The sequence below is a fragment of the Microtus ochrogaster genome, linkage group LG9, assembly GCF_000317375.1.
Source record: "Microtus ochrogaster isolate Prairie Vole_2 linkage group LG9, MicOch1.0, whole genome shotgun sequence".
Classification (NCBI taxonomy): domain Eukaryota; kingdom Metazoa; phylum Chordata; class Mammalia; order Rodentia; family Cricetidae; genus Microtus; species Microtus ochrogaster.
Genome location: NC_022034.1, coordinates 29,916,075 through 29,924,828, shown reverse-complemented (window position 1 = coordinate 29,924,828; position 8,754 = coordinate 29,916,075). Strand labels below are relative to the sequence as shown.

Below are 8,754 nucleotides of genomic sequence, written 5' to 3'. Positions count from 1 at the left end.
TCCTGAGGTTATCAGCAATTTGCAGGCTGGTAGACTTGGTTCCACAATTTTTGTTGCTAATCTTGACTTCAAAGTTGGTTGGAAGAAGCTAAAAGAAGTGTTCAGCATAGCTGGAACTGTAAAGCGGGCGGATATTAAAGAAAACAAGGATGGCAAGAGCAGAGGCATGGGCACTGTCACTTTTGAGCAAGCAATTAAAGCAGTTCAAGCAATTTCCATGTTCAATGGGCAGTTTTTATTTGATAGACCTATGCATGTGAAAATGGATGACAAATCTGTCCCTCACGAAGACTACTGTTCACATGATAGTAAGACATCACAGTTACCATGCGGTCTTGGAGGTATTGGAATGGGACTTGGTCCAGGTGGACAACCTATTAGTGCCAGCCAGTTGAACATAAGTGGTGTCATAGGAAATTTGGGTCCAAGTGGTATGGAATGGATGGTCCAGGTTTTGGAGGAATGAACAGAATTGGAGAAGGAGTTGGGTTTGGTGGTCTGGAAGCAATGAATAGCATGGCAGGATTTGGTGGAGTTGGCCGAATGGGAGAGCTATACCGTGATGCAATGACTAGTAGCATGGAGCAAGATTTCGGATGTGGTGATATTGGAATAAATCGAGGCTTTGGTGATTCCTTTGGTAGACTTGGTGGCAGTATGGGCGGCATGAGCAGTGTGACTGGAGGCATGGGGATGGGGCTGGACCGCATGAGCTCCAGCTTTGACAGGATGGGGCCGGGAATTGGAGCAATACTAGAAAGGAGCATCGACGTAGATGGAGGTTTTTATCGGGTCCCATGGGAAGCAGAATGAGAGACAGATTAGCCTCCAAAAGCAACCAGATATTTGTGAGAAATCTGCCTTTTGACTTGACTTGGCAGAAACTAAAAGAGAAATTCAGCCAGTGTGGTCATGTAATGTTTGCAGAAATAAAGATGGAGAATGGCAAGTCAAAAGGCTGTGGGACAGTTAGGTTTGAATCCCCAGAATCAGAAGAAAAGGCCTGCAGAATAATGAACAGCATCAAAATCAGTGGCAGGGAAATCGATGTTCGCTTGGATTGTAACGCGTAATTTCAAGCATGGTTGGAACATTCCTTCATCTGTTTATTGAATCTCCTAGTAAAAGTCATTTTTTACTAATGTTGTATGCTTACAAATTCTGTAAAAATAAACTTTTAAAACTCCCACCAGCTTTTAACAGTATAATGTTGAAAATTATACTGTGATTTTCGTTATCTCAAGTTTGCATTTCTAAAGTCAGCAAGTCTGGTCATTCAGTTTCAATGGATGGGCACACCATTTTTAATCAAATAAGCCATTTAATTGTTCTCAGTAGTAGGGTTTGTTTGTTTTAATTTTCCCAGTCTTATTGTAAGTTATCAGGATACCCTCACCCCCACCCCCAGTCTCTGCTCTATATCTAGTTGTTAATGAAAAGAAAGGGCTCAGACAAATTAGGATGTGGTTTTGGTTTGGTATGAATCACTTTTCTCTGCATATAAAGAATAGTAGTTAAAAGTTACACTATAAAGTCAAGGGTGTTTTTTATCTGACCTAAATGAAGACATGGGGTTTTTGTTTTCATTTTGTTTTGGTTTGGTTTTTTGCCCCTCTACCAGTTCCACCTTTCCCACATAACACTAGTAAAAATCTCAAACTCCACAGCCCCTTATTCTGTTACTTCCAATAATTCCAGGTTCACTTAGAACTGATATGGTAGCAAGTCCTAAGTATAACATTAGGCAGACCACCCCCAACTTTTGGTCTAGTTTCCAGCCATTAAAATGAACTGCTAAGAACAAAAAAATAATTGAAATGTTGAGAGAGATGGTTACATAAATGAGTCCCTTGCTATTCACTTCTACAGGAGCAGATGCATTTGTAAATGCAGTCTTAATAAACCAGGGAAGACCTAGGCATAGCATATCAAACACATTGGATCCCACGATGTTAGATATAGCCATGTCTCCTTTACCTGCAAAAGAACAGCATGTTGTTAAAATGTGCACACTGATACTATATTTAATTAATAATCTTCATAAGAAAAACACTGGATACTTTTTGTTGGTTAGTTTTAGAAAACTGTTATTGTTAGAGCAAAACTCTTCCTGAATTTGTATTTCCTTGAGTTAGTATTTAAAGTCTTAACATTTATTTAATAATTACCTTTATTTATTAAACCATTTTTAATACGGAAAAAAAAGAAAACATGCTTTACTCTATTCTTTCCCAAGCTTTCGCAGGCTTTCTGTGGATTCAGTTATCCACACGTTGGGAAGCCATTCTGTAGTAGGAGCTGCAGGCTGCATTCTTGCCACCCAGCTCCCAGCCACCAGCTAGCTTTACCCAAAATAACAACACACAAATTGTATTCTTTTAAACACTGCTTGGCCCATTATATATAGCCTCTTCTTAGCTAATTCTCACACCTCAACTAACCCATTTCTAATAATCTGTGTAGTGCCATGAGGTTTTTGGCTTACCTGAAAAATCTAGCCTACATCCATCTTGGGTTGGAGCTTCATCGCATCTGCCCTGGAGAGGAGAGGCATGGCGTCTGCCTAACTTCCCTTCTTCCCAGCATTTTGTTCTTTTTACTCCACCCACCTATGTTCTAACCTATCAGGCCAAGCAGTTTCTTTATTAATTAACCAATGAAAGCAACAGATTGATATATGGCACTCCCATATCACATCCTCCCCTGGGAACCAGGAACCTGATAATCACCCATGCGTGCACTGGAACAATGGATACTTTCCCACGTACTTTCCCAGGTACTTTCCATCCCTCTGCAGGTTTTCTCTGAATAAATCCAGTTCCTGGAACTAGAGCCAAATGACCTGCAGATATTCCTCTGTTGCCCACCTGACCTAGCATGGCCCACCATGGCCCCGACCAATCATAGTTAGCTGACCTTTAGATGAACAAATCACAACAGTTGACAAACAACTCCTGGACTCCCCCTTTGCTTCTGTGGTTTTCTCTCTTAAAAGTAACGTGTAACAGCCACTTGGGGTCCTTCTCCTCCCGAGGCTGAGGGACCCTAATGCACCAGTCATTTGCAACAACTTTGGTAAATGGGCTTTAGGGTCCAACAGTTTTTTTTTTTTTTTGAAGAAGAAGAAGAAGAAGAAGGGGAAGTGGTGTGGGACAATTGTCTATATCTGTCAATTATGTTTTAAATAAAAGCTGATTGGCCAGTAGCCAGGCAGGAAGTATAGGTGGGACAACCAGACAGGAAGTAGAGGCAGGTCAATGAAAACAGGAGTATTCTGGGAAGAAGGAAGCTCTTTCAGTAGTTTTGAGCCCAGCACAAAAGAAGCCTGATGTGACCTACCCTGCTGAAAAAGGTACTGAGTCACCTGAGCTAATAGGACAATCAGTTTATATCTAATGTAGACCTCTGTGTGATTTCTTTGGGACCTAATGACTGTGGGAACCGGGCAGGACAGAAACCTCTGACAACACTTCTATATCTCTTTTGATTAGTTTTACTTTGAAGCCTATTTTGTTAGATATTAAAATAGCTACACTGGCTTCCTTCTGAGATACATTTGATAGTAAAAATCTTTTCTTAACACTTTAGTCTGTTATAATGTCTGTCTTTGAAGTTAAGGTGTGTTTCTTTTAGGAAGCAGAAGGATAGATCCTGTTTTCATATCCACTCTGTTAGCCCTAGTCTTTTTACTAGTAAATTGAGACCATTGATATTAAGAGATGTTATTGATGAATGATTCCTAATTCCTATTATTTTTGGTTTTGATGGTGGTAATGATAGTGTGTGTTTCCCTTCTTTGGGTTTTGGTGGTGTGAGATTATCTATTACCTGTACTTTCATGAATGTAACTGAGTTCCTTGAATTGGACATTTTCTCCTAGTACTTTCTGAAGAGCTGGATTTATGGATAGATGATGTGGGATTCCCCTCTGTATGCTGTGAATATTTTTGGTTAATGAAGGAACTGCTTTGGGTCTATAGCAGAGCTTAGGGGAACAGAGCTAGGTGGGGAAAACTAAACGGAATGCTGGGAGAAGAGATGGAGTCAGAGACAAGCCATGTAGCCTTATCAGAGACCAGATGTCCGAACTTTAGCTGGGAAGCAACAGACACATGGCGATACACAGATTAATAAAAAAAAATGGGTTAAATTAATATGTAAGAGTTAGCCAATAAGAAGCTAGAGTTAATGGGCCAAGCAATGATTTAATTAATACAGTTTCTGTGAGATTATTTTGGGACTAAGCAGCCGGGAACCAACAAGCATATGTAGTGACAACAGATAGATATTGTTTAAATCAGGTTTTGCCATAAAATAACTGTTGTCTTTGCCTATGTTTACAGAAAGTTATTCTGAGTATAGAAGGTTGAGTTGACTCCATGTTCCTTAGTGTCTGTAAAATGTCTGTCCGGTACCTCCCAGCTTTTAGAGGCTCAATTGAGTAGTCAGGTCTAATTCTGATAGGTCTGTCTTTATACGTTACTTGGTCTTTTTCCTTTGCAGCTCTTAGTATCCATTATTTTGTATGTTTAGTGTTTTGATTATTCTGTGGTGAGGGACCTTTTCTTGGTCAAGTATGTTTGGTGTTATGTAAGTTTCTTATACCGTTATAGACATATGCTTCCTTAGGTTGGAAAAGTTTCTTCTATGATTTAGTTGAATATATTATCAGTGCTTTTGAGCTCGTTTTCTTCTCCTTCTACCCCTATTATTCTTTAGGTTTGGACTATTCATGGTATCCCAAATTTTTTGGAAGTTTTGTGTTGGGACTTCATCAGATTTAACATTTTCTGTGACTGATGAATCTATTTCCTCTACTGTTTCACCAACACCTGAGACTGTCTTTTCCATCTCTTGTATTCTGTTGGTTATGCTTGCATCTGTAGTTCCTGATACCTTCCCCAAATTTTCCATTTCCAGAATTCCCTAGGTTTGTGTTTTCTTTATTATTTCTATTTCAGTTTACAAGTCTTGAACCATTTCCTTCACCTATTTGCTTGCTTTTTTTTCCTTGGCTTTCTTTGCTTTCTCTAAGGGACTTATTGATTTCTTCCAATGTTTTGTTTGTCTTTTCTTTAACTTCTTTAAGGAAATTTTTCATTTCCTCTTTTGGAACCTCTATAATCTTCAAAAAGTTATTTTTAAGTTTATTTTCTTGTGTTTCAGCTGTTTTGGAATGTTCAAGCTTTGCAGTTGTAAGATCACTGGGTTTTGGTGATGCCATATTGCTCCTTCAGTTGTTGAATGCATTTTTACACCGGCATCTACTCATCTTTTCTTTGCACTGGCGTGACCTGTGCCTGTGCCTGTTCTCTCAATTGTTATGGTTTGCACCTGTGCCTATGTACTCTGCTGTCTTTCCAAGTGTTATGGTTGAGACCTGTGTCTATGTAGTCTGCTGGGGTTGCAGGAGAGGGCTGGCCATGTGGAGGATGTTCAGGTATGTGGTATTGGTCATCAGAGTGGGTCTGGAGGAAGAGAGCCCTGTGGATGGCAGGGATGTGGGAACAGCCTAGAGTCAATCAGTGCTTGTAGGCTGGTGGGATACTGCAGAAGAACAGTGGAATTTCACCAAAGATGGGAGCAGGGTCCAGCTGCCTTGCTCGTGCTGGGACAGAATGGGGGGACATAGAATGGACCCTGGGTTTAGTTGTGGTCTGTGATGGTGGCAACAGTGGCACCTCCTTTTCAGCTACCTTCTCAGATGCTGTCCCTCCTGGAGCCCAGCCATGGTTGAAGAACTCACCTAGGTGCTAGCTCACCTGCCTTTACATATGCATTGCTGGACCCCTGCCCTTGTCACCATGCAGGGCACAGAGGAGGGTAAAGGACAAGGACCAAGCACCTATGAACAGAAATAGCTCTGCCTAGCATAACCCGTTGCTCCACAGTGCCTTCAAGCATTCAGGTGCAGCAACTCTGGAAGCCTCAGTTACCCCTGACTAGCCACTTGGCCTGACTGCAGGACAGCGACTCCTACTGGACATCCTGGGATATTACCAGAGCCCGGTCGAGTTTCTGCAATGTCTCTGTAGCTGCCATGGGTCACCTGCTGGAGTTGGTGGATGCTCTTGACTGTGTTTGTCTGGCAGCGTGTGTGGCTGCTTCACCACAAACTGGAAGGGGCATGTCCCCTGGCCATCAATTAGGACTCCTTCACTATGGATGACTTGGGCTTTTGATGCTGTTTGTAAGCATGAATGCCACTCTTCTCCACTCTCCTCAAGAGTCTGATGATTAATTTGGACTCATATCCCATAAACAAAAAGGGATTGAAAAACACACAGAAAAGGACATTAGCCAAGCTTTTCAATTCCAACATGACTCAATGTATCCCTCATAGTCAATTAAAAGTCAGCCCCATAAGGTACATGTCACCAATTTTCTGCTAATAACTTTCCAAACCCTCAGAAAGCCAAAGTAGTAGAACTGGATGGACTTTGAGCCAACCTGGGCTACATAGAATGTTCCAGACCTGTCTGGATTACTAAATGAGACATTGTCTAAAGGAAGCAACCATTCTGGGTAGAGTAGCACTCATTATAATTCCAGCGCTAGGGAGGCAGAAGCAGTTGGATCTCTGAGTTTGAGGTCAGTCTGGTGTACATAGGAAACTCCAGACCATCAAGAGACACTCAGTGAGACCCTGTCGAGAGAGAGAGAGAGAGAGAGAGAGAGAGAGAGAGAGGAGAAAAGAAGGAAAGGGAAGAAAAGAGAGAAAGAAAAAAGTAAGGTGGAGGAAAAAGAAACAAGAAAAAAGTATTTTCAAACCACATTATGACTTGAAGGACACTGAGAGACATATGGATAATATACACCAAAATATGAGAAATCAATAGATACTTTACGGCATATGTGACTTGTAAAAAGTCACTAATACAGCCTAAGACATTAGGGAGAAAGAAACAGAATCATCAATAAAATCTTGTAAAAGGCTGTCACTTTAGTGGGGCATAGTGCCTCATGCCTTTAATCCCAGCACTTTGGAGACAAAGGCAAACAGATCAGTGAGTTCAAGGCCAGTATGGTCTGCAAAGTAAGTTCAAGGAACACCAGGATTGTTAAACAGAGAAACCCTGTCTTGAAAAATCAAAAACCAGCCCATTCTGCTCCCAAACCCTCCTACCACCCCTGCCCCCACAACCTCAGGAAAACTCTAAAATACAGTCTGCTACTACATAGAGAGGACCAAAAGTTGAGTGACCATACACCCAACAGGACACCCCACTCTCTAGACCCGTCATACTGGGGGCAAAACCCCAGGACCCTCCCCCCCATTTGCTTCAGCTTCTCTAGCCAGGCATCAGGTGAGTGTCCTACAGGTAGGCTACTCCAACTCCCCCATCACATCTGTAGTACCCTAAAAGCTACAAGTCCTAATCTGCCCTTAAGCCCTCCTATCCCCCCTATCCCCTACTCCCACAGCTTTTGTGGAACTCTGAAACTCAGCCTCTGCTACAAAGAAAGGACCAAGAGGTGAGTGACTAGCCACCCAGTGCAACACCCCTACTCACTAGGCCCTCCATACCACGGCTAAAGCTCTGGGCCCCTCACCCACCTGCATCGGCCACCCAACAGGCAAGTTTCCTGCAGGTAGGCTGCTCCAACACTCCCAACATGTCTATTGGACCCTGACAGTTACAAGTCCCACTCTGTGCTCAAACCCTCTTATTCTACCCTTTCCCTCGCAACCACAGAGAAACTCAGAAGTACAAGCTCTGGCTTCACAGAGTAGACCAAGAGAGCTAACCAAGAGAGCACACCAAGAGAGGAGGTCTGAAAAGAGGGCCAAGAAAGATCTCAGTAGCTCCCTGAGACACAGACAGTACAGAGCAGACCAAGAACAGTTCCCAAAGACATACACAGCTACTGCAAGGATTGGATGAAGAGGCAAAGACACTGCCAGTACCAACTGTAAGAAGAGTTGGGTAGGAGACAACGCAAGAGTTCATCCAATAACCAAAAGGCAATATAGTAACACCAGAACACAGTGGTCGTACAATAGAAAGACTTGATCATTCTAACCAAGAAAGCAATTTTAAATGTAATTTTATGAGGACGGTGGAAACTTTTAACAAGGAAATGAAAATTTCCTGAAAGAAATGAAAGGAAAGACAAAAAAAAATGGAAGAATTTAATAAAACTCTCAAGGAAACCCAAGAAGACAAAGAAAAAGCAATCAAACAGCTGAAACAACAGTTTAAGACTTGAAGACTGAAATAGACCTAATTAAAAAAACACACAAAATGAGGGAATTCTGGGTATGTAAAATTAGGGTAAATGAATGGAAACTACAAAGGCAAGCATAACCAACAGAATACAAAAGATAAAAGAGAAAATCTCAGATGTTGAAGATAGAATAGAAGAAATAGATTCATTGGTCAAAGAAAACACTAAATCCAACAAATTCTTAACACCAAATATCCAGAAAATCTGGGAGATAATGAAAAGACCAAACCTAAGAAGAATAGAGATAGAAGAAAGAGAAGAACTCCAGCTCAAAGGAACAGAAAATGTATTCAACAAAATCATAGAAGAAAACTTTCCCTACCTAAAGAAGGTTATCACTATGAAGGTACAAGAAACACACAGAACACCAAGTAGACTAAATAAAAATAAGTCCCATCGGAGCCTAGGCAGTTTGGATGCTCAACTTACTAAACCTGGATGGAGGTGGGCGGTCCTCGGACTCCCCACAGGTCATGGAACCCTGATTGCTCTTCAAGCTGATGAGGGAGAGGGACTTGATCGGGG

At 41.7% G+C, this 8,754-nt stretch overlaps 1 protein-coding gene across 1 annotated transcript in view; it reads left to right on the top strand.

Moving 5' to 3' along the window:
* LOC101995003 (myelin expression factor 2-like) overlaps positions 1-1,073 on the top strand; it is an 18,298-nt gene extending 17,225 nt beyond the window's left edge. The window contains 3 exon segments of the mRNA XM_026787353.1: positions 8-431; positions 482-784; positions 787-1,073. Coding sequence (XP_026643154.1) covers positions 8-431; positions 482-784; positions 787-1,073 — 1,014 coding nt within the window.
* Positions 1,074-8,754: the final 7,681 nt, after the last annotated feature.